Source organism: Eufriesea mexicana, unplaced genomic scaffold (genome assembly GCF_001483705.2).
Source record: "Eufriesea mexicana isolate 0111107269 unplaced genomic scaffold, ASM148370v2 scaffold10550, whole genome shotgun sequence".
Classification (NCBI taxonomy): Eukaryota; Metazoa; Arthropoda; class Insecta; order Hymenoptera; family Apidae; genus Eufriesea; species Eufriesea mexicana.
The window spans coordinates 12,466-38,003 of NW_016918200.1; the positions used below are offsets into that span (position 1 = coordinate 12,466).

At 38.6% G+C, this 25,538-nt stretch overlaps 1 protein-coding gene and 2 pseudogenes across 1 annotated transcript; 2 read left to right on the forward strand and 1 right to left on the reverse strand.

The window, feature by feature from the left end:
- Window positions 1-360: 360 nt before the first annotated feature.
- Window positions 361-1,899, forward strand: LOC108553456 (piggyBac transposable element-derived protein 1-like; annotated as a pseudogene).
- A 413-nt stretch (window positions 1,900-2,312) lies between these two features.
- On the forward strand, window positions 2,313-4,203 carry LOC108553457 (piggyBac transposable element-derived protein 4-like; annotated as a pseudogene).
- Window positions 4,204-15,913: 11,710 nt separating this feature from the next.
- On the reverse strand, window positions 15,914-16,471 carry LOC108553458 (uncharacterized). Its single transcript, XM_017908355.1, has 3 exons — window positions 16,399-16,471; window positions 16,131-16,318; window positions 15,914-16,027 (listed from the first exon to the last, which is right to left on the reverse strand). The coding sequence occupies exons 1-3, from the start codon at window positions 16,469-16,471 to the stop codon at window positions 15,914-15,916; spliced, it is 375 nt and encodes a 124-aa protein (XP_017763844.1).
- Window positions 16,472-25,538: the final 9,067 nt, after the last annotated feature.

Genomic DNA, 25,538 nt, shown 5'->3' on the forward strand with positions numbered 1-25,538 from the left:
TAATAATACTCGACCTAGTTTTTGTGTGTCCATGTAGTAAGAATTCCACGATGATCACAAGTATTGTTTCCTAACGCGTTGAGCGAGGCGCCGATCTCTCTAATGATGCGATAATGTAATATCATCCGCGACTTCTCAGCATGCGATTTTACGCACTGCGTAGGGGGCCTCGCTTTTGAAGTCGTATTCGAGATAAGGAAAAGTTTCGTTCCTTCTCTTTGAGTGAGACAATGGGACAGGCAATGCGTGCGTACGTTCAAGAAGCTTTCAGATAGCAGAAAGTCAAAGAAGTCTACAGATCGTTCGAGAGTACAAAATTTAGTTTGTTCTTGAGAATATTTATCGCCCATAAAACCGAAAATGTTGGAAAGAGAAGACAGTGATACATCAAGCGAAGTTTTCTTATCGTTCAGACGTCGCCGGGTATTACGACTATCATCATTAGAAGATGATATTTCAATAGGCCAGGAAATGGAAATGGAAAGAAGGGGAAGTAGCACAGGTGCTAATGAAATCTGTGACGGAAATGCATGGTTTGATCCAAAAGGGAATCAGCCAAATATTATGCCCCTTACGCGTACCTCCGTTGCCAAAACAACTGATGAGAAAGTGCGGATTTGTACGAAAGCAGAAGAGTTTAATGCACTTTTCGTTACAGACGAAATACTTCAACACATCAGTGAGCAAACAAACCTCTATGCTACTCAATGCAGAATCACTTCTAAACGTACAGGTAAATGGACACCGACTAAGAAAAATAAGCTGAAGCGTTTATTTGGGCTGATAATATGGATGGGTATGGTAAACCTTCCCTCCTTACGTCTATATTGGTCTCAAGATCCATTATTTTCACAAATGTGAACAGTAATGAGCAGAGACAGATTCGAAATTCTCACGAGAATGTTGCATTTCGCAGACAACGAAGCAGCTGTCGCAACTAACCGTTTATCAAAAATTCAATTCATCATAGACGAATTGAATACAAATTTTCAAAAATATTACGATCCACCAGAAGTATCATGCGTTGACGAGTCGCTAATCCCATTCCGCGGGCGCATTGTATTCAGGCAGTATTTGAAACAAAAAAAACACAAATACGGTATAAAAATATTTAAATTATGTTGTGGTCATGGATATACGTATAACTGTCACGTGTACACCGGAAAAGCTCTCGACAAGGAAAATACAACCCCATCAAATGTTGTAATGTCTCTATTGAAAAACTTATTTCATAGAGGCCACGCATTGTGTACTGACAACTGGTACACCAGTATAGATTTGGCGAATCGCCTAATAGACAAAAACACACATTTGATTAGAACACTTCGTGCACATCGTAAGAAAAACCCAAGCGAAGTGATAGAAACTAACTTGAAACGTGGAGAAGTTATCGTTAAAGAAAATAATCAGGGTATTACTGTGTTAAAATAGAAGGACAAGAGAGATGTTTTGGTCCTGTCCACAAAACATTCAAGTGAAATGATAAACGTAAACACAAAACCCGGAGTTTGCTGTAAACCCAAAATTATAGTTGAATATAATAAAGCAAAAACATTTATTAACTTGTCAGATCAAATGTGTGCGTATAGTAGTCTCTTGAGGAAAACTCTCAAATGGTATAGAAAGTTGGTCTTTGAGTTATGTTTCAACAGTGCTGTGGTCAATTCCCTGTTCCTCTTTCAAGAAGTAACCGGACAAAAAATATCAGTTACGGAATTTCGGAGACAATTGGTGAATGGACTGACACAGCGAGTAGATGAACAAATTCCACTTCGGGAAGGAAAAATTGTTCATAAATTACAGAAAAAGGAAGGAGACGTCCATAAAGTTCGGAAATACTGTTCTGGTTGTTACGATGAAAATTCAAGATTATTTGGGTCTAAGAAAGCCAAAAATTGAACAAAAAAAGTTGTTACATTTTGTTACATGTGTAAATCCCAGCCACACTTTTGCTTAGAATGCTTCAATAAAGCTCGTTAAAAGTATATTTGACTACATTCATTCAGGTGATATTTATCTTTCAACTTTAATACTGTCGGTCCCACGAAAAGTTTAACGACGGTCCCCAGGGACCGGAGCCGGCCATGGGGAAAGATCAGCACCGGTCCCCAGGGACCCCCAGGGACCCCCAGGGACCCCCAGGGACCCCCAGGGACCCCCAGGGACCGGCGTCGCACTGAACGTGTTAATCTTCTCGGCGTCTTGCGCTGCTTTGTCGCACCTGGTCCATTGCGGATATAGCGACAGGTGTTGGTTGCGAATTTTTATACCTCATCATACCAACGAAACGGGCATGGGCCAACCAGTGGGGGATGTCGGGAGGAACCCGATATTGGCGTATTACTCTTGGGCCACTTCAGGTCTGGTTTGGATACGAAGATCCAACCGTTGGTCTCCATGGCCTGTTCCACGATGATCACAGTGCTTGTCCGTAATTTTTACAATTGTTGTAGAATTCGACATTTTGAACAATTTGTTCCTACTAATACATATAACCGTCAAGAGTCTATAATGAATCGTGTCGTGAATACCTGGCGCTGATAACTGCTCGGTCATATCTGTTCGGAACAGTGAAATACGAGTAATATCGAAAGTAACCAGCTCATATATAATGAAGGCATAAACAAAGGCAACAGCCGTTTAACACCACGACTAACAGACAAACTGCCCTTTGCTTTGTATCTTTCATATTCACATTAAAAACTGTATTTACGAAATATTAATCATCTATTAATCAACTATTCTCATCTATTAATGTCTAATATTTTATATTCATGGATCATATCGAAACGATACTAACAAATATCTACACAAAATTGAGTTCAGAACTAAAATCTATAATTTCAGATGACGAGATGGAAATAAAGCAATTCAGCAGCAGGATAAAGTAAGTAGAAAAAGGAGATTAATTAAGGTAACCTGGTAATCAATGACAACGAGGATATTAACATAGTAAATGATTAAGTATGCCTTTCCTAGTATCAATACGTATGAAATGTAAAAAAACGCCAAAAAATCACAAAAATTACCAGAAAAAAAAACAATATTTTTAGAAGCTCATCATGAACCCATTAATAGAATTATTACAACAATTGCCATATTATAACACATAGATTATGGAGAATTTAAAAAGTTATCAAGTGGAAATACGAACTTCGACTATTGGAAATGGGGATAACAAATAGACCAACAATATATTCATATTGGACTGAAAGTTCTAGAGCAATTCCTTGGTTTAAGAAGGTGTTCTCAAGGAACAGATTTCAAAATATTTTAAGATGTTTTCATATCGTTGATAATAAAAAATGTTTTCCACCGGGGCACGAAAAATATGATCCATGTGCTAAATTCAATCCGATTGTTGAGCACGCCAATCGGATCTTTCAAACATATTACACTCCACACAAAATGTTATCTATCGATGAGTCTTTAGTGGGAACACTGTGTCACTCCGGTATTACACAATATTTACCCAACAAGAAGCATCATAAATGGGGTATTAAGTTTTGGATGTTATGTGATGCAATATCAAAATATTGTGTAGCATTTTATTGTTATAAAGGTGCACAATCAAAGAATTCGCAAAATGGGCTTGGTTATGACGTTGTAACAAAATTATTGCAAGATGCTGATTGTTTAGATAAAGGATATCACGTATATGTTGACAATTATTTTACAAGCACTGCGTTAGCCAAATTTTTACATTGAAAAAATACTTATATAACGGGAAGAATTAGGAGAAATAGGAAAGATATCCCCAAGGAAGCTAAGGAATTAAAAGTTGGAGAAACGAAATATTTTCGCAATGCCGAGGTAGTTCTATGTGCACATCGTGAAAAAAAGAGTTCAAAGAACCCCGTTTTGTTAATTTCTACAAAGGCATTGGCAGCGAATGTAACATTAATTCAAAATCGCTATGGAAGAGAAAGAGAAAAAACAAAACCACAGATTATTAATTCATATAATAATTATATGGGTGGTGTAGACGAATCGGACAAAATGTTATATACCTATCTGGACGAACGTCGTACAGTGAAGTATTGGAAAAAAGTGACCTTCGATATATTTACAAGAATGGTATTAAATTCGTATTTGTTGTACAAGGAAACTGTGGGAAGAGAAGCAATGTCACGACTTCAATATATATCGAATATTATTTCGGAAATAGAACATGAATGGTTAGGAAGAAGGGAAAATGAATGAAACATAAGGGGGAAAAAGGTATACGGACTAGAAAAACTACCAGGATGCAACTTGAGGCGCTGCGTAGTTTGCAGTACAAAAAACAGTAATATAAAAAGGTCTAGACTAATTTGTGTAGAATGTAAAAAAGGTTTGCATGCATTATGCTTTGACAAGCATATTTGTGCATTTTAATTATATATTATATATTATAACTGAAATTAAAATTCGTTCTTTTACTAGTATCATTCATTACTTTTACCTAAAATGGAGTGGTAACCGTAAAGTCGCGCATCGACAAAAACCGAGCGTGTCGCGGTTATCGGTTTCGCAGCCTAGAGCGCTGGCACTGTTCGAGAGACAGAGGAGAAGCGCAAAATCGCTCCGTGGCACTCAAACGGTTAAGGCGGTCGATTGAAGTGTCGGGCCGGCATGCCGGTACTAGGATCCAAGACCAGTCCTTTCGCAGATCATAGTCTAAATTAAAGAGTGTCCTGTACGCCATGTTTTTGGGATAGTTCTATCTGCAAGAGTATGCGTTTCACTGCGGTGCTGCTTCCCTCCTATAGGTTAACTCATTTTATGATACTACCTGAGTACGGAAATGGCAACTGCCCCCCAAAATGTTTTTCTGTCATCTGTGTGCCAGTTAGTCGATAGAGAATCTTCGGAGAGAGCAACTGCGTGTGCTTCGACTTCTCTAGAGTTTTTCTTCATCTTCTGTATACATATATATTTTGTTTGTGCATTTCAATAAACTTACATTTTCTACCACATAACCCTGTCATTCTGCTGTTGCTTATTACTAGTGCCTAGTAAATTAACAACTGTAACACAGTTTAGCAAGTAGCAATCTTCTCGTTGGTTCCCGTCGTGAGTACCCTCTTCGGAGGCGAAACCGATAACACACAAAGAAAGCCTCGGATGAAAAAGCTTTATCAGCAGGCGAGCTCTCAGGCCCATCCGGCCCAATAATAGCATTCGAGAAGCTTAATACCAATGCTCTATACTAATGTCGAAAGCCAGATTGCGGTCAGAGTTTCTCCACCAAGACCGGAAAAAGAGTGCGTTTCACTCGGTCCAGCTCAGAAGGATCTGCGATCATGTCGCATCGTGGAATATCAGCACTATCTCGTAATAGCTGGAGATCTACCTCCTGAAGGTATTTCCCCCTACATCTGAAGACAAAAAGCCTGCCGATCACAAAGTGCCAGACAGGACTCTTTCAAGGCAGAAGGCGAGGTGCGTCGAGTACGCCCGAACCCAGCGTGCTTGGAAGAAATTTCCTCTAACTAATTCGTTTTCCTTCTGGTTTATATTTATATTAATATATTCTCCTTTCAGCTTTTCAGGTTTCTCAAGATTTAATCTGGAAATCATCGTTGGATGACGAGGGATGCGTGCGTTTCGATGTAAGTAGTTATAAATAGTTATAAGATAGATTCCTAGACTAAGACTCATGTGCGCGTTATCTGTACAAAGGTAAGCTACCTAACTTGAAGCGAATATATCCACTCTATATTCATTCTCTCTCATCCTTGTCGTTACCTAAACAGAACATAATCGTTTTCGTGATAATCACGATCGTTCTTAAGTACCGACTGGCCTGCGCGACGTGCGCCCGTGTAGTCGATAATTCCATGCTTCGTAAGTCATCGTCCGACCTAATGTCTATGGGTCATTCTCAAAAGCAAATGCGAAGACATACCATCTGCCAAGCTTGAGATGACATGGTTCTGGCAAACTGTGATGACAGAGGAGAGGAACGTGTTCTCTGCTGTCAAGCCTGCCCGTCCAGCGATAGACGACTTATGGGCCCCAGTCAGGCTGAAGAAGTCAAAGCTACCTTACCAGCGCTTTCGACCTGTCCAGGCCCGGACGGTCTCACCTCCTGGCAGCTTAGAAGCAGTCCCAATTCTCATCTTGGTCAAAATATTTAATCTGTTCCTGGTGGTTGGAAAATTGCCTAAGCACCTACTTAGAGCCAGGATAATCCTGATCCCTAGGAAGGACGGTGCGGAGAGATCGGAACACAACGGTGACGTCTGTCTTGACCAGAACTTTTCATAAGATTCTGGCAAGGCGCTTGACGGACAGGATAGAACTCGACCAGAGGCAGAAGGCTTTCGTACCTAAAGACGGAGGGGCTGAGAATACTCTGCTACTCGACATGATCCTAAGATACCATAGACAGAATTTCAAGACTCTATACATGGCCTGTATGGACATTGCGAACTCCTTCGACTCGGTCTCGCATAGGACCATAGGAGGGGGGGGGGGGGGGGTCTCTACTCATCATGGGGGTACCAAGCTCAATGAGAGAGTACGTAATGGACGTGTATAGGAGGAACCATACGACCTTGGCACGTGGGACTCAGAGGTGCTGCAACCTGCCTATGGAGTCAAACAAAGGGATCCCCTATTTCCCATCATATTTAATATGGCGATGGACCGACTCCTACAGCAAATACCATCTAAGATTGGAGTTGACGTTGGAAGAGTTCATTTCAATGCGTTGGCTTTCGCCGAATCCAAGGGTAGGGCAGACCACGGACAGGTGGTTGGGGGCCTGCCTGTCCGGGAGGTCGTGGTCCGTGCGGCCGCTCCGCGTCGTGGTCGCGTGGCGCCGTTTAGAGGAATGTGTGTATGCGTGGTTTCGTTGCGTCGCGCGTGTATCTAAGTATGCGTGCACAGGAATGTTAGGTCGCAGTGCGAGTTATCGTCTCGCCGGGAGGGAACCTTGGAGGTGTATCGCGGGGGCGCGCCCTGGCAATTGCGTCGCCGCGAAATCCAGGACGCTCCGATATCGCGCAAGGATGGCCATCGTGGGGGGTTTTAGTGGGTACATATATAACCCCGCCCCCCTCCCCTAGGGGGGCCGGGTATCTTTTGAAGGTCTCCCCACGTAAAAAAAAAGAAAAAAAAAAAAAAGGTTGGAAGAGGGGGGGATGTTACAGATGTTTTGCGTTCGGGCACATGATGCGTGAGTGTCCAATGAAGGAGCGTCTGTGTGAAAGGTGTGGAGAGAATGGGCATTTGAAGGACAAATGAAAAATGCCGCTATGTGCAGGAATTGCAAACTGAAAGACCGCTATTGCTGGCATTAATTTTATCACTATTAAAATTTATTCCCGAATTTGATTTTCATTAATTGTTTCAGAAATTAAATACTAATACAAATTTATATCTCTAATATTAAATATTTCTATATTATAAAAGAGTGCGGACCACTCGGTTCTGCCCGTTGAGTGCCCGGAGTATGCGAGGTTGATTGAAAGAGAAAAGGCGCATATTAGTATGACTAGTATGCGCCTTAGTGTGTGTCAGTGTAATTGTCAGCGAACGTTTGCGGTAATGTGTGATTTTGGTCGAATGATGTCTGTGAATGGTATAGCTGTTGCTCTGTTGCATGTCTCTTGTTGCATGTCAATTGTATGTCTCTCGCGATGGAGTCTGTGGTGTGTGAGAAAAAAAAAAGAAAAATAGTTAGCAAGCATCTCCCTTCTCGTGGGTCCCGCCGCAAGTACTCCTTGTAAGAGGGGGGGAAGCTAAAAGCTGCCTCTGCGTTATACGGCTGATGGGGTTGCCTACCCCTTCAGCCGTTTCTCCAAGTGACCCGAAAAAGATAAGTAAATAGCCTCGGATGGATGGCACACCCTCGTTAGGTGGCTATCAAAGCGGCTCGTCTACTGTCGAGACCGCTCCAGTTGCTGAAGACGGGTCCGCTTCTGCGCGGCTACCATGCGCGGGCTTTGTGTGCGATTCCCGGGCTGTTTTCCTACGAAAACAGGACTTGTAGAATCAACGAATTCACCTACTACCATTTCCCAGCATCTACAACATTGTTGCGACGGCAATAATAGGTGGAAGGTGCGCCTAGCCGTTCCTCTTTAGAATCGACAATCATAAATCGGGACAAGGACTAATGACGGTAATACTTGAGACCGGATCCAACAGACGGGACGCACGTGCGACTGACCCACGAAAATGCTAACCAGACGTACGTATAAATCAAAAGAAAACAAGACCGAAAAGAGAAACTTCCCTGTCATATTCCCTCTCCTAACCCAAGTGCCCCCCAAAACTCCTTGTCCAATGAAAAAACTCTAATTTTCCTCCTCCTACACTCATTTTCCTCCAATCACTGCAAACCAAGACTAGACAAAACGAGACGATAGGCAGTAGCCAAAACTTGAGATCAGACGACAGTGAGGAGTGAGAGAACAGACGACAGTGAGGAGTAAAACAAGCAAGAAGACAGTGAGGAGTAACGCGAACAAGACGGTAGTAAGACGTAAAACGCAAAACATCAAGACGTTATCGAAACTCAGTCAAACACATAAAACGAGAAGACAAAACGGAGGACGAAGCAAGACGAAACGGCAAAGGCTGAGACGATACATTGCACACAATCATCATACAACTCACAAAACGTGTAATAAAGTGTAAATACACCAGAAACTGCGCTTTATTACACCACCGAAGTGCTCAATGTCTCGTAAGTGACGCGACACATTGAGAAGAGGGTAGCAGCACTATCAAATCCTACCCAAACCCGCGTGGACCTCATAACATCTCAAACGTCTCAGGGAAGAACACTAGCAGGGCTTCGTGTTAGTGTAGACTCTAGTAAGACGAGAAAAGGAAGGGATGCGTTTGGTGCCGAGTCTACTAGTGGACTCATCAGTAAGGCTTGCGTTTAGCAGGCCCTGCCTTAGATCAGGGATACTTATAGGTGGCACAGGAACTTGTATTTAAGGGAGGTCGAGGCTTTACCGAGTGGAATCCATCTATTAGCAAGAGTGAGAACTTGGTCGCTACACTGGGACTTATTACTGACTAATCTCTTCTTGGACAATGCCGTTAAAATTTTATGATATTCTTAATCATGCTATCGATATGTATATTCCACTTCGTCTAATTTTTACCTCAAGCTTTCCTATTTGGTTCAATGGTTTTCCTCCTTCCTCAATGGTCGTAATCAAATTGTAAGAGTAAGAGGTCTTTCGAGATATATAACCGTTACTTCCGGTATTCCTCAGGGGTCTCATCTTGCACCCCTTCTTCTCTTCTTAAATTTTATAAACGATTTAGTTTCAGTTATACGTACATCCTCTTGCTCCTTATTTGCAGATGATATTAAGCTATATCGTTCAATACGTACTCTCGTCGACTGTTCCGAGCTCCAAGCTGACATTGATAGAATTATGGAATGGTGCTGCATCAACTGTATGGATCTAAATTTAAATAAGTGTCAAGTGATCAGTTTTACTATGAAGAAATTTACATTCAATTTCCAGTATTCTATCAATGGCACAACTCTACCTTACACCAACTCTGTGCGTAACTTTGGGGTAATTAAGTACTACAACTTATCGTTTAACGAACATGTTGAATCTATTACCAAGAAAGCGTTTCTTACCTTGGGTTTCGTTATTAGGAATAGTAACGAATTTAAACATCACACTACACTTTTATTTTATATGTTAGTTCATCCTGTACTAAAATATGCTTCAGTTATTTCATCACCTCGTGCAACTAAATGGAAATATGTAGTGGAAAAGATCCAACACGTTTTGCTATGTCATATAGCTTTCAAAATTGGACAACCCATGTCTCGTGTTGAACACGATTACAATGACATTTTGGACAGGTTTAATATACCTGCTTTAGAAATTCGCAGGTTCAGTTTACCTTAACTTTAGTTTTTTACATAGTATTATTAATAGTAAAGTTAACTGTCCAAAGCTTTTAGAACTATTAAATTTTAACATTCCCACAAGACATACTAGAAATTCATTGCTCATTATGACCCCCGTTTACAGTCGTTCACCACTTGATTCTATAACCAGAATCTGCAACTTAGCAAACAGGTTCTTTACAAAAGTTAACTTTTTTTCTAATAATATCAGTTTTAAGGCCGAACTGTTAAAATTGTTAGGGATCACATAACAACGTGTTGCCATCGTTTCGTGGCATTATTTATTATTACGTAGTCCTGTTCTGCTTAATTTTATTTTTTTCTATGTAACTTGGTGTATGCTGTTGTACCTTTTATTGTCTGCTGTACAGATTTTCCTATTTGGTGTGTGCATATTTTATATATCACTTTACCAAAAAGGGCTTTGTCCGTAAGTTTCAATAAATAAATAAGATAAATAAATTTTCTTAGACTCCAACTCGAAAATAGCCTTTTTCTTTACGATCACGTAATAAATTTTAGAAATACCAATCTCACGGCTCATTTGGGTATGCCAAGACGGGATAACTTCATATACACCGCGTAACAACCAATATTATTCCGATCAGTATTAAATGCACGATGGTATGTAAGGAACGAAAGTATCCAGAAAACGAGTCGACTATCCTGGAAGTAATAAATACGTAGACTAACAAAAGCTTACCGCAGTAAAGCCGAAGCCAACGAAAATCCATGAACAGAGAAGCATTATAAATAAATGGTTAGAAAACGACAAAGAAAATTTTCAGAAAATTGAGAAAAATTCAACTGATCGACTAAAAATTAAATTCTGGCCTTATACAATTGCCTATTGACACCAATATATGAATTGCATCCAACAGTGCTTGTCATTTAACAAAATGGATGCCAAACGTTATTGTACACACTAAACAAATATTTGCGAATATTATTCTATAATAGGTACAAACAATAAATTGTTATAAATGTTTAAATACATTTCTCAAATACATTTGTAATTGTATGTTCTTTTATTACTTTCACTGACGCAATTTCATTGATACGAATAAAATAAAATCTGGAATGATACTGTTATAAACATATTTCTTCACGCATTCCCTTCTGCCTATTAGAATTACAACTAACGTGTGATTATACCTGAGAAATAAGGAAAGCAAAATGAAATAATACAGAAGAGTTTTTAACGATTACGACAAAGTTTTTAAATAAAAAAGTAGTTCGGATTATCATTTTTATACTACACATACAGTAGTACAATTATATTTAAAGTTAACTCTTTGCACTCGAGCGGTAATTCTCGTTGTCAGTCACCGTTTGTTTCAATACCTGGAAGCCTGTGTAACGAGTATGAGACATTACTAGATTAGAAATAACTCCACGTGAAATATTGAAATGAAATACACATGATTTTCACTTTCTATTTTAACATAAATGGTATCACCGAGGTAAGAAAAATATAAGAAAAGCTTCGAATTGTTATATCTTTATAACGAGGAAATTTTCCAGTGCACAGGGATAATAATTTGAACAACCAATTGCATTTTCTAGCACGTTAAACGTGGAATTGGTACTGTTGATTTTAATCATCTTACCATTATTCGATACCTTTCCTAACCTTTTGGACTCGAAGACTTTTTCGTTGCAAACAGCAATTTGAAGCTTTTCTTAGATTTTCATAAGCTCGCTGGTACTCTTTATGCCAAAATAAAAAAAGAAAATCGTGCATTTGCGTGAGAAATGAACGAATAGAATTATTTTATCTCGATATTTCGTGCGAAGTTGTTAATATAATTATCATCATTCATTATTTGAGTTATAGCATTGAAAGAAACGGTGACTGAGAGTCACCTCTCGAGTGCAAAAGGCTAATATACTATTGTATACGATATGATATGTGAATACTTGATTTTATTTACTTACAACTATTGTAACTATTTTCAACGATTCATCTAGAAGACAAATTTCCTAATTCTCATTCAGTTAATGCTGGGAATATCAATTTCCTCGTACGTAAAACTTGTATTAACTATTTAATAGTAAGATTTAATTAACGCAGTATATTTTAATCTACTTCTTTCGTAGTTATTATATTTCTTGATTTTGAATGCATCCCTTCAATCGGTACTGGCGTGAAAGGTCAGGAAAAAATTAATTTTGCCAATCTCGCTAGTTTGGGATACATTGTTCTATTCATTCGCCAATATTTCAATGGATATAATCAATGTAACTTTCTCGCATATAATTATCTAATTCGTTTATCCGACTAACATATACATTACTTATACTTTCTTGTTTAACTTTGTAGTCGAAAAAAGGACAGAATGAGACGTGTCGTTTACTCGAATGATATGTTATCGAGAAACATATTTGAAACCCGAGAATTTATGAACGCTTTTGGTTTTCCGATATTGTCGAAACGCGTCGAACATAAACCTTTACGCTTTAACCCATTTGCATCCAGGCGCGGAATAATCCGCGAATCACGACAGTCTCCTATCACCGAGCGCGGAATATTCCGCGAGCTGTGACTAGTTTTCATTACCAGTCGCTGAATATTCTTCGTATGCGACAGATCACGTGTGATCCCTTTTGCAAGCATCTCGCCTACAACAGTTCATTATATTCTTGACAAATTTAACTTATGTTTTATTTTATTTGTAAAATAATTTCTTTTTTTTTTGTTTATATAAAAAAATGTAAAATGCGATGTTTGCGATGTAACATTGTGTACCTATTGTATTAAAAAGTATCATGTTAAATAAACTCCATGAAGAATTCCGAAGTCATTTACTGAACATACGACCGACCGCGCGCGGTGATATGGGCCAGTCGTCGGTTGAACGTTGTAGTTGTTTGATGAACACAGCATCTCAAGTAGGGCCATGATGCAAATGGTTAACCCCCCTTTCGCTACTACGGATGACTATAGTCATCGGCCACAAAAATTGAGTAAAAAATTAACCCTTTGCACTCGTTGCGAATTTTTCGTTACAGAAAAATAATAATTCGAAGACTTTCTGCCATACAGTTGACGATATTTTTAACCCCTTGAGCGCTATGAACTCCCATATAAGAGTTCTCACACGACAATTCGATTTGGGCTATGAACCCATATATGGGTTCTCCCACAACCATTCGATTTGAGCTATGAACGCATTATATGCGTTCTCACATAATCATTCAATCTGGGCTATGAACTCTGTATAGTTTTATAAAATAATAATTTCGAAATAGTTTACAATTAGTTTAGAATATTGCCGAAACGTGCTCCGTTTGTAAGAAGTGGGGGCTCCCACAGCGCACGCTTAACGTCAAACAGTTCAGTCATCGAAGGGTTAAAACGATAAATAAGAAATCGTATGCAAATTAAGACAGAATTATTTTACTTCGAGATTCCACGCGTTGTTGGGTAATTTTAAATTTGATATATTAGTTAACGATGTTTAGGTTCTGATTAAAATGGCGACTGGGGGTCGCCTCTCGAGTGCAAAGGGTTAAGACAAGTGCTACCGTTCCTCTTAGCTCTCTTTGCAAAGCATTGCAAGCTTTATAGCCAAAGACTGCATAATCGTAATGTTTTCATCTTTGACACGTCGTTTCGTTCTACGGGAGGGACTTCGCAGCAACATCCGCTGTAGCGAAAGGGTTAAAACGCGGATCGAGAACTGTCGCCATTACATGCAATGAATTACTTTCAACATTATGGAAGTACTCGAATGTTATTTCCTTTAATTTCACAGCTAAAATATTCTCGCTACGTAAAACAAAGAAAACGAGTAATTGTTTTATTGCTGGAATTACTTTAGAAATCGAAACGTTGGTTTCAGTACAATATTCTATAATCAATGAAAAAGATGGTTTTAAAATAGGCAAAGTTTCAACTATTGTCCGAATGAGATATGAAAATGGAATAGTGCGGCCATCACTTCCTGCTTTTACTCCAATAATCTAATGAACATTTGGTATATTGAATACCAACCTGTTTCGACCTCTAAAATTATAAGGATAAATTAATAAACGTTTTATCGGTACAGTTATCGATTTCATAGCTTGAAACTTTCTGTCGCAAAAATAACATTGTACGAAGCCCTCGTTAAATTCCATGAAATAAACCTACATCGTTTCGACATTATAGACAATCTTCGCGAGACGTTGCTTGTATAATAACAAATTACCGATTTTCAAACTAAGTCGCCATGAAGTAAAAGTTGCTCGCATAAAACGTTAACAGAGATTGCACACCAGAACACGAAATAATTAAACTGTACCGAATTTATACTTTCGACAAGCTTCTTTTATTTATGCGCATCGCTGAATCGCAAGACAGACATTACAATGTGTTATAATAAAGGAAATTGTTTGCCAAAAAATTACTCGAATCCTACACGAACACAGATCTTTTTTTTCTTTTTCTGTCAAATTTTCATATGACAACATACTCATAAAAATTTAATAACAATAGTGACCAACTAACAAGAATAAAACGAATATAAATACGAGAAAGGGAACCCCAGTGAAGTTCCCTTAACTTAGGTGTTATTGCCGACTGAATATTTTCCTAAATCATTTGATTTCCTACTATATAGGAAATACTATGTGTCGATTTACTTGCATTAATCTTTAACTTCCATTTGTTTGTAAGAATTTTACAACCGTACTTGAATCTTCGTGTACTGTCACAGCTGCTGTGTTATCCGCAAATGTTGTTCCGCTTTCAGTCTATGGAAGATCGGCTGCTTGATTAAAACAACCCCTTGAGGGGCAACAGCTAGGCTTTCTTGATACTTGAGTAGTTTCCACTGTACTTGACTTTGCAATGACATTCCGAGAAGTATGACTCAAGGAACTTGTAGAAACGATGTGGTAAATTAACATTCAGTTTGAAGAGTAATCACGAGTGACATACTTTGTCGAATTCCTGGTCAACATCCATGAAAGTTGCAGAGTTGAAACCTTTTATTCTTCAGAAATATTTCCAGGGCATCGACTACTCTACGTAATTGTTCCAATGCTGTTCCATGTTTCAGTTTGGAACGAAATTGGTGTGCAAGAATAATATCTTTGTCATTTATGATTGATAATAGCCTCTTCCGAATACCTTTTTCTAGCAATTTTGAAAGAATCGGCAGTGAGAATATAGGCCAGTAAGAAGCAGTTCCTTGTGGTGGTTTTACGGATCTGGATATTACTATAATTTCTGCAAATTTTCATTGGACTGGAAAATACTGCAATCCAGTAACTGCATTATATATTTGGTCTACTGCGATTATAGCATTTTGGGGTAACCCTTTAAAAGCAGTTTAGCCGTTATGCAATCGTATCCTGGAACTTCCTTATTATTTCGATTAAACTCGGTTTTGATTTCTGGTGGTGCGATATACTTAATAGGATTACACACCAGCGTTGTTGAAATCAGGCATTCCGTTGTGGTCGTAAATTCTTCACGAGTAGTTGGAATGTCACGAGGTACAAACGTGCATGCTATAGTTCATCCAACGAGACGAGATACCGAATGCGACCACTGTACGTGAAGAGTGCGTTATCAGATCAGGGCCGACTTCGCAATAGCTGGACCCAATGACTACGTTGAACTTTTCTTGAAATAGTGGAACAGTGCGAACTTTAACGTTCTTTCAAAACGTTCGGTTTATTCCAGCCCGGCGAAGAGCCCACGATAACTGAGCAAGAATCTTACAGAAGTTCCTCCTTCACCGAGAAGTTGGTTTTCGAGCATGTTTCAGATATTTTGTTCTTATCGTTTATTATCATTATCATTTCTGAATTTGATAAGTAGATTCTTATTTTTCTTATCTCTCCATGTTTCTCAAGAATTTTTTCTTTCACGTATTTAAAGTATAAAACTTTGTCGCTGAATTTTTGTGCTTTTTACGGTATGGCAATATATGCTGCGTGTTACAGATGTTCTGTCATATCCTGTGCTGCATGTTCTATATCCGTGGATGTCTTCAACGGGATAGCAAGATTTAAGTGCTTTTTCAAATATAATTTAATTCATTTCCAATCCATATACTTGTTATAAAACGCTTGCTTCTTGCCTTGGTTAAGTGTTACAGTTGTAAACTTTACAATAATAGGAGAGTGGTCAAATGGTAGGTCGTAATTATCCTGTATGCGAATATTCTATAGAGCATTTTGTTATAAATATGTCGAGGACGTAAGGTAGTTCAGTATTATCAGTGGGCCAGTATATTAGTTTTCCTGAGCTAACAGTTCGGTAACCACTGGTAACTAAAGCCTTTTGTAGTTCTCTACTCTTAGAATTGATTATTCTGGAACCCCATCGAGACTTTTCAGCGGTGAAATGTCCTCTGGTAATAAATTTATCACTCAAGGTATCTGAACGTTCTTTAAACTGATCTTTAGTTATCTGATGTTTAGATGGGCAGTACACTACGTCTATCATTAGAAAACTGTTAGACAGATTTTAATGGAAGTCGCTCGTAAACACGTTTCTTCGTATTTCGCCATTTCATTACGCACCATATTTCCTCTTCTAATTATGGCACTATCGCCACGTGATTTTCCACTGGGTTGTGCTTGATAAATCATGTATTAAAAATATTAATGTGATTTTCATTTGTGAAGTTGGTCTTTGAGACAAGTAAAATGTCAATTATGCGTACGTCTAAGAACAGATGTATTTCATTTTTGCGTTGGGGCAATCCTTTGGCGTTCCAAATTACTGGTCTGATCGCATCATGCATTTCGAGGTAGAGAATTTTTTCTAACAATAGTGGAAAGATTTATTGTCGTGCTATCTTGAATTATTAATTGCACGAACATTTTTTGAATTTACTTAGAAATTCATAAATTTCGGGTTTCATTTCTTGCTCAGGATGTATTTACTGCGTTTGCTATAAGTTGTTTCTGTAGTTCAAATTTTTCCTCAGATAGCTAGGTGACCGAATCGGATTTGTTGCATTATTTCCTGGACATTCAGACGGGATATTCCCTCTCGTTTTTTGAAGCGTCTTGTAAATGGAACAGCTTTTACAATTTGCTGGATAAGGACCATTGCAGAGGAAACATGTATATGGTGTGTGTTTATTTTTCACTCCTGCGTTGGATGATCACCAGCACATTTCACACAATAATATGCCTTAATGCAGCATTCTTTCCTATGACCGTATTCTTGACAGCGGAGATCCTAATTACAGTTTCGATGTTTGTTTTTAATAGTGTGTAGGTAGTTACATTTTGATAGAAGATTGGTCGTCGTTTCGATTCCGTCCTCTCATTTCTATGTACTTTTCCCATATCCTCTTCCGTGTTGAGAGAAACATATTATGGACAAATAGGTTGGTTTAGAGTTTGTCCAGCAGGTGCTATTCTCTGAGTATTTTTTAAACATCGTCATACTATATTATCATTTTTATTATCATTGTCGTTATCATCGATTGTGAAATCATCCCCAAAAGATATGACAGTTTTTTCTTTTTTTTCTGCGGATCGAGTGAATACCCGAGCCAAAAATATCACTATTAAATATTCCGCTATACAATTGAAATTCGTTAAATTAGTTTGGAAATTATTTAACGGAATGATACGTACGCTAATATATACCGAGCTCTATCGCAATAAGCAGAAAAGCAATAGAACAAAGTTTCCCAATTTCATAAAATTACTGAATTTAGTTCTGTTCTGTCTTCCCACATTAATACCTTGTAAGAAGAATTTTTCAAAGACAAGAAATATAATAAAAATATTTTTATTACTTATTAATATTTGTTCATTTAGCTTTATATTGTGTACAATAATACGATAGCTTTAAATATAATTTAAGTTCTATTAAGCAATGTACGAGATTTGACTTTGCGTATACTTTGAAGCAAACTAAATTTAAATACAGATTTTTGCATTCTGCAAATATCTTGAAAACTAAGACCAAGCGACCGTCATATGAAATTTATTAGCTAGACGAAGGGAAAGGTCAAGAAATGAATGAAATAATAGGTATTCTTTTTAAAGATTTAGTTTTAAAACTAAAACTTGTTTTCGTCATGTTGTAACGTTGAGCATAATTATTAAAGAAATTTAGTTTAAATATAAAAAGTTATGTATCAATCAAGTGCTTTGACATAAAAATCTTAAATTCGAAAAATCGAGTTAATCACCTTGGTTTTTCAATGGCTCGTATGTGTAAGCACATGTGTATGATTAAAGAAATATTCATATAATAATCATTAAAATCCTCTTCTATATAATATATTTAAAAATATTAAAAAATATAAGACATAAAAACCAATAACACAAAGAAAATATATTAATAATAACTACATCTTTCCAAACTTCCTTTCATGCTGAATGACAATGAAATTGCGCTAATAGAAGCAATAAGAACGCATCATATAATTATATAAGATAATGAATACTTATCAAGTTTTAAAACCTTATTCAAATTTTCAAGAATGGTAAAACGTTACGTTTCAATCTTAGATTGATCACGCATCGCTCACGTGTAGCTGTTTACAATTCTTGCCAATTCTCGTTGAACGGGGTATAACTCGCGGCTGCTGACTATTTATTTAAAAAAGACAAACATTATCGACCGATGACGATGAAGCCATCACGTCTTACAAGACGTAAGCCTCCTTTTAATCAATAGGACTCAAAGAAACTTACACTCGTTTTAAGGAAAACCAAGAAGCTGCCACATGGAGTTCATTGTCCGAATTGAAAGATAATTAGACCAAGGGCGTATCCTTGCCCGCGTAGTGGTCGCCCTGAATCTTATGTTACATTTTTAGTCCACAAGATATCTCGGAAAGTTCTCCTAACTCTCATTCAAAGGCACTAATCTGTCGGACTAAGAGACCAATTAGTTCAACAATGGAATTCCTACTCGGAATTAATCAGGAATTTAAGAGATTTATCTGCCTCGAAAGCAAGTATCAAATTCTTATTCTCAACTATACACGATAAAAGGAAAACTCAAAGTGAGCGTTCCCTGAACGAATATAACAGGATCATAGTTCCTTCCGTATTTTTTATATTAGCACATTGAGCGCCGGCCACGATGATGAGGATTTTTTCTTGCTTCTATGGATGTCTTACACGTCAATTTGCATTCACTTGTCATGTTTACAACAATTTGCGTTTGTTATACTCCGAAAATAAAACGTATACGATGGTTCAGAAACAATCAAAGCAAAAATCACTCTCAAGCAGTGTATCTCTTAGTTAGTACCTCTTTCGTAGGTTTACATTTTTTGTTGAACAATATAATAAGTCTTATTGTTCTGTAAATTTTTATCCATATAATATGAGCGAAGTTTTTAACGAGTATATTGCTGATCTTCTATCAGATTATTCGATACATTCGCAAGATTCTGACATACAAGTCGAGGACAGTGATAGTGATTTGGATCAAAGGAGAATATCAAGAGCTGTTCCATTACAATATTCGAGAGATTTCGATGATTCTAGTGTAATAGTGAAATGTCCACAGAATGACGAATATGCAATCAAAATATAGTATTTTAAGAAAATGTGTAAGTTTTAAATATTTTCTTTAGCTACTCGTTGTTCGGAAACATGCGAATGAGGCCGGCGCTCAATGTGTTAAACTTTAAGAATTTCCTTGCCAAATCCATCGTTAACCCTCTAACACCAGAGATAGCTAGATACTATATCGAAAACCCTATCTTCCTCTATTATTTCCTTTTACTATTTCGCTTCACTAGAATTACTAGAACAACGAAGAAATCAGAGAAAAAGTATAAACTTCCCACACTGCTTTCTCGTACAAAAAGTGACATAACTTAGTACGAGTTATGATTTTCATATACACTTATATAATGAGACGTAAACGATTACTCTGCACGATTTCTGAATATCAGAAGGCTTATGAAGAAAAATCACCTAGTATTCTTTGTTTGCAAGAACCCCATTTTACAAAAGATTTATGACAAATATCTGTTAAATCAAACCCGATTATAGAAGATGTCGTTTGAGACAACTTATCTGCTTGATAAAATTAGCAATTTCCCTTACTTTCAAAGACAAAAAATATTACTACATTCAATTTTACGTATACAATATATGTACACATCCATACGAATTTCTGCCTCTGACACCATAACAGACTCTATACAGAAATTAGATAAGCTAAGATAGTGTTTAACAGAAATGAAATAAATAGAATACTTTATACCGACTCAAACGTTTAACAGAAAATATTTATTTTCTGAATGAATCGGAAGATTTATTCAAATCATGGTTTAATTATATGCAGTATAGTATTAAATCAAAATAGGATAATTATTTACAAAGCTGATGGTATATTTTTGATGTCACGTCTTGTCTTCGACGATTAAACTAACCAAACTAGATAACCTAATTCTATTCTCTTGGGACAGGTAGGCGTGATTAATTTCGTGATTTCAAAATCATCGAAATCAGACATGAGATCCATTTAAGAGATAAGTAGGATCGCGTTTGAGTGGAATGACTTAAGACGGTATTGTAGCTCAGAGATGCTAGAAGACTGGATTCGACTTCTGATCGATCTTCTCCGAGATGGACTTCTCGGATGTACACGGACTTTCGAGGCTTATTCTTCGCTTCACTGTATTCGGTATGACTTTTTCGATTATTATCCTCTGCCTTTCTCACTGTTAACACACCCTTGTTAATACAGGGTTCCACTCGCGCTACGAAATCTCGTCCCAGAATTACGGACGTCATGGACTCTCGCAGAACCTTAAACACACCGGTTATGTATTCACAATCGACAATAATCAATTTCGTGTCGAATCACCCGATCGGAATAATTCGTGCGTTACCGAATCCCGTAAGTGTGCGCGACGTTTGGTTTAGCCTCACTTTTATTATTTTCTTAAAAAGGCCTTGCCAAATAAGATTCACATCACTACCCGTGTCTACTAACGCGCGCTCTCTCGATAAATACTTCGTGCCTTAAGGAGCCACGGCGTGTTGAAACAACTATATGAAACTAATTATGTCATATTGCGAATATAGTAGGCCTTCGTGAATACGGTGTACAATACTCATGTGCAATAGATCTCTAATAAAATTTATATTAATCGCTATAAACACGTGGTTATATTATTGACATCTTGTTTCAACTTCCATCTTTTGATAGTATATTAACAGGTTATGGGCACAATTTCACGAGTGAAACGAAATTAGAGTGAAAATATTACTATTTGCAAAAAGTGAGGTTAATCGAAGTATTCGTTAAAGTGCAAAAGTGAATACGAGTAATTTTATAAATTCTACGAGGATTGAAGTACCTACGAAAGATAATTATGACTCCTGTGTCCAAGCTGAAGCTTTATTAGTCTAAAGTGACGGATGGGGTTATGTAAATGACACAATTAAAAAAACCGACGACAGATACTACTGCAATAACTCAATGAGAAAATGCAATAGCTCCAAATTGCGAAGCGAGTTGCTAAATTAACATCTCGTGAAATTTGGTTAAATCTAAAGCAGATATATGCCTCGATACGGCCGATTAAAAAGGCTACGCTACTTCACGCTCTTACAGTATCGAGGATGTCAGAAGAAGACGATATACATGAACACTTGAATTCAATTTCGATATAATCTGAAAATCAGACACTCTGGAAATTGGTGTTAACGATGAATTAATAACAACGTTAATATTGAATAGTCTCCCAGACTGTTTCGAAAATTTACTGAGCCCTGAACAATGCAAAATAAGGATACTTGAAGAATTCGATCGAAAAAAATCCAAAACGAAACGTGATGAGTAAACAATGGTTGCAACCAAGAGATATTATAGCAAGGGAAATAAATGGCATTCATCGAATATTGCAGGCAAGCCCCCCAAAAAATGTTTTCCGTTTCGATGTAGCAAATATGGCGAATATGGTCACAAAGCGGCCTAACATCAGTCTAATGCGAAATCAAAGACCGAAATCGAATAGACGGCAGCAATATCATAGACAAAACGTGTTAGATCTACGTTATCAACGATCTTAAATCGTGACACCTACTGTTAATTGTTGAACGTTATTGTATTGCGTGCTGTGTGTATCAATACTGAGTACATTATTTTCTACCCAGCATATCCACTGTGGTACAATATTACAACAGGTTATGAGTCCAGATTTAAATTAAAAGGAATTACTAATCTGTATCCACGATTTCAATATATAAAGGATTCGAACGAACCACGTGACGAGCAAGAGCCGATGAGTCTTTTACTCGTTCTTACTCTTTTTTATTCTTTATTACTATACCAAGAAATTTAAATACCAACTTGTTGTCCGTGAGCACCTTAGCCAATAAAGATTTTATATTAGTTTGTGGTAAACAGAATTGTAAATTATATCGGAAAGAAAACTTACATTAATGGAGAAGTTGTAGCCACAGCCACAAATAAAAATGGGCTTTACGCCTTGGATATCGATCCAGCGAAAGCATATAACGCCGTAAACAGCATCGATTCTCAAAATTTATGGCACGAAAGGCTTGATCGTTTAAACGAATGGAGCATTACTATGCTGCATAAGTATTTGGTAACTGGAATAAATTATTCTGAATCAAGCAAGATGCTCAGACTACCTTACGATAGCGCAGAAATATCAAGAGCGGAGGAAATTCTACAAATAGTACAAAGTTGACGTTTGCGGTCCATTTCGAGACACGAGTTGGTCAGGTGCACGATATTTACTTCTTTTCATCGATGATTATTCGTGTATGACGTTTAGTTACTTCCTGAAGCACAAAGATCAGGTCACGGAAGTATTTGAAGTATTTCAGGCATGGATGTCTTACGAGATGGGTAAAAATAATAAAATACTTAGGACCGACAATGGAACTGAATTCGTAAACAAGCAAATGAAGAGTTTTCTAGAAGAAAAGGCGTCAAACGACTGTTTCTCATAACCCTCGACAAAACGATGTAACAGAGCGTGCAAACCGTACAGTCATTGAAAAGGCAAAGCGCATGCTCCACGACTCGGAATTAAATGTAAAGTTCTGAGAAGAAGCCGTAAGGACAGCGGTATATTTGAAGAATCGCTCTTCTTCTAAGGCCATAATGGAAAAGGTACAACGAAAAACCATATCTGAAACATTTGAGAGTTTTCGGTTGTAAAACGTTTATGCGTGTAATAAAAGAAAAAGGGGAAAATTTGATAAGAAGGCAAAAGAGTGCGTTTTCGTAGGATACTGTACAGACTCAAAGGGAAACAGATTAGTAGACTCGAAGAATCCGAAACAAATTTTAAAGCCACGAAATATAAACTTTGTTGAGAGCGAATTTCCGGTTCGAGTAGCCAAAACAGAAATTGAAAATTCAAGCATCATCCTTGGACAAGAAGACTTACTGATGAGAATATCACCCTCACGATAGACGCAACAACGCAGAATGAAGAAAATGAAGAATCAACGGAGATGTTCACATCGAAGATGTCAAGTACAACTTCTGAAGCAAGTTTTAATTCAATATATGAAAATACAATCGAACTTGAACCAGAAGAGTATTAGACGTCCACAATAAGATATCCGGAGAGGGAGAGAAAAAGTAGACAATTCCCTGGGATTGTTCGACATCGTGCATCTTAAACTGCATGACGAAATCTACAAACCTACAAAGTTTCAACTAAATCGGTGATCCGAAGAACTTGCACTCTCCTTGTCAGCTGACAGTGAACCGAAATCAGTAGAGGAAGCACTGTCTGAACCCGAAAAGGAGAAATGGAAACAGGCAATGATGAAGAAATTTAACGCTATGAAAGACAAGCAAGTATAGGACTTACAATTAGTCACTCTTCAAGAAGACCAAAAATCGGTTAAATCAATGTGGGTGTTTAAAATACAAAGGGATGGTAATGGTAACATGCAAGATTACAAAGCACGTCTCGTAGCAAAGGCCACTTGGCAGGAACGTTGGCGGCAAAAGGCGAACGACATACGGCTACTTCGACAACGTGAGAGAAAGAATCAAGCGAACCTGGATTCAATTCGACCATCATGTAACGCAGTTCCCGAGCGGTTGCAGAGACTTCAACAGCAAGTTGAAATACTTCGGAATCAGCGACACGAAACTATGGAGAAGAAGGAACGCCGAGGCACGTTATCGTCGAGTGCCCACCATATAGTAGTAGAAGAAAGGATACTCGTACCAAGAAGGCATTCCGTCACTTCAGGAAGTCGCTCGCGACGTCCTCTCTGCCAAGGAGAAGAAATGACAGGAAAAAGAAGAACAAAGGAAATGAAGAGGAACACGCAGTAGTGGAGGGAGAAAAAATAGTGAGGAAGAAGAAGAAACCCGAAGAAGACCAAGAAGAAACGCAAGACTGACTCAAGCAGGATCCGCCGGCAACAGGACCAACTGCTCCTAAGGAGGAAGTAGCAGACGAGGGACTCAAGACGAAGACGGCCAACAAGAACTACCAGAACCAGCACCAGAGAAAAACCATAACCAAGACAGAGAGGCAAGTGACCTGCGACTGTCACCACAGGCGGTATCTGTCACCAGACGCCGAGATGGTGCAGGATCATCGGCAATCATCAATCTAATGAGACCGAGTAAAAGCTGACAGCTCCGCCTCCTCGTGCTAGGCAACCTGGAGACTCAGCCAAGTGAGCTGCTTCCCTTGAGCTGCAAGGGTAGGTCCAACTTGTTAAATGATCCTCCCCGCAGGGGCTACGGTTGACCTTGGTCAGCCGTAGTACGGGCTTAACGACCCCGAGTCACGCGTATACCATAAACCTGTGCTCATGTCTCGCAGGAACGGGGATCTGGCCTTAATCAGCTGAACCACGAGGATGATAATCTCTACAAAAAATCCCTTAATTCCTAGGGCTATGGTACGCGGCCCTGGGGTACCACCCCGTCCCCGAATGCACGAGGAGGTGGCTGGTGGGCGCACTAGTCTGCTAGCGACCCCCTCAGGGCACCTGGCGTCCCACTAAGATTAGAAGCCTTCTCTTCGGGAAGGGCGTCACCCGGGGAGTGACAGTATCACGTCCCGAATCGTGGGAATACTATGGAAAAGAAATTTGTCAAACTTGGGGATTTGGGGGGCAATGTAGGCGGAAGTAGCGACGTTCAGGAAGCTGCGCGTGAGGTGATCGCGAGTAGTCTATCCGCTCCGAGCGGTGGAGGTAGCGGTGGAGCTTCGCGCAGTGTGAGCCCCACCAGGAGAGTAAAGCGTCCTTGCGTCGAGGATGACGGTGAGTGTGTGAATAAGGATTATGTGAGTGTGGAGTTGGATGCGTTGCGAGCAATAGGGGAGAAAATGAGGAAGTTGGTGTTTGCGGAAGGAAATCGTGTGTCTAAGAATGTAAGTGAATGTGTGCTAAACTGTGTGTCCGAATATGAATGCCTGATGATGAAGCTGATTGGGAAGAATGAGCGTTTGCGAGGAAGGATTGAAGAATGTGAGAGGCGTGTTGAGAAGGATATTTGTTCGAGTGAACGGCCAAGCTTCGCGGCTGTGGTTGGGAAAAGCGTGAGTGGAGTGGCGAGTGATGCGAGTGTGTGTAAACAAAAGAGAGTGAGTGAGCGAACAGATGCGGTTGTCGTTAAATCGAAGGATGACAGTGTGAAGTTAACCAGCGAGCAGGTGAAAGAAAAAGTTATGAAAAACGCGAGCGGATGCCTGAATGCGTGTGT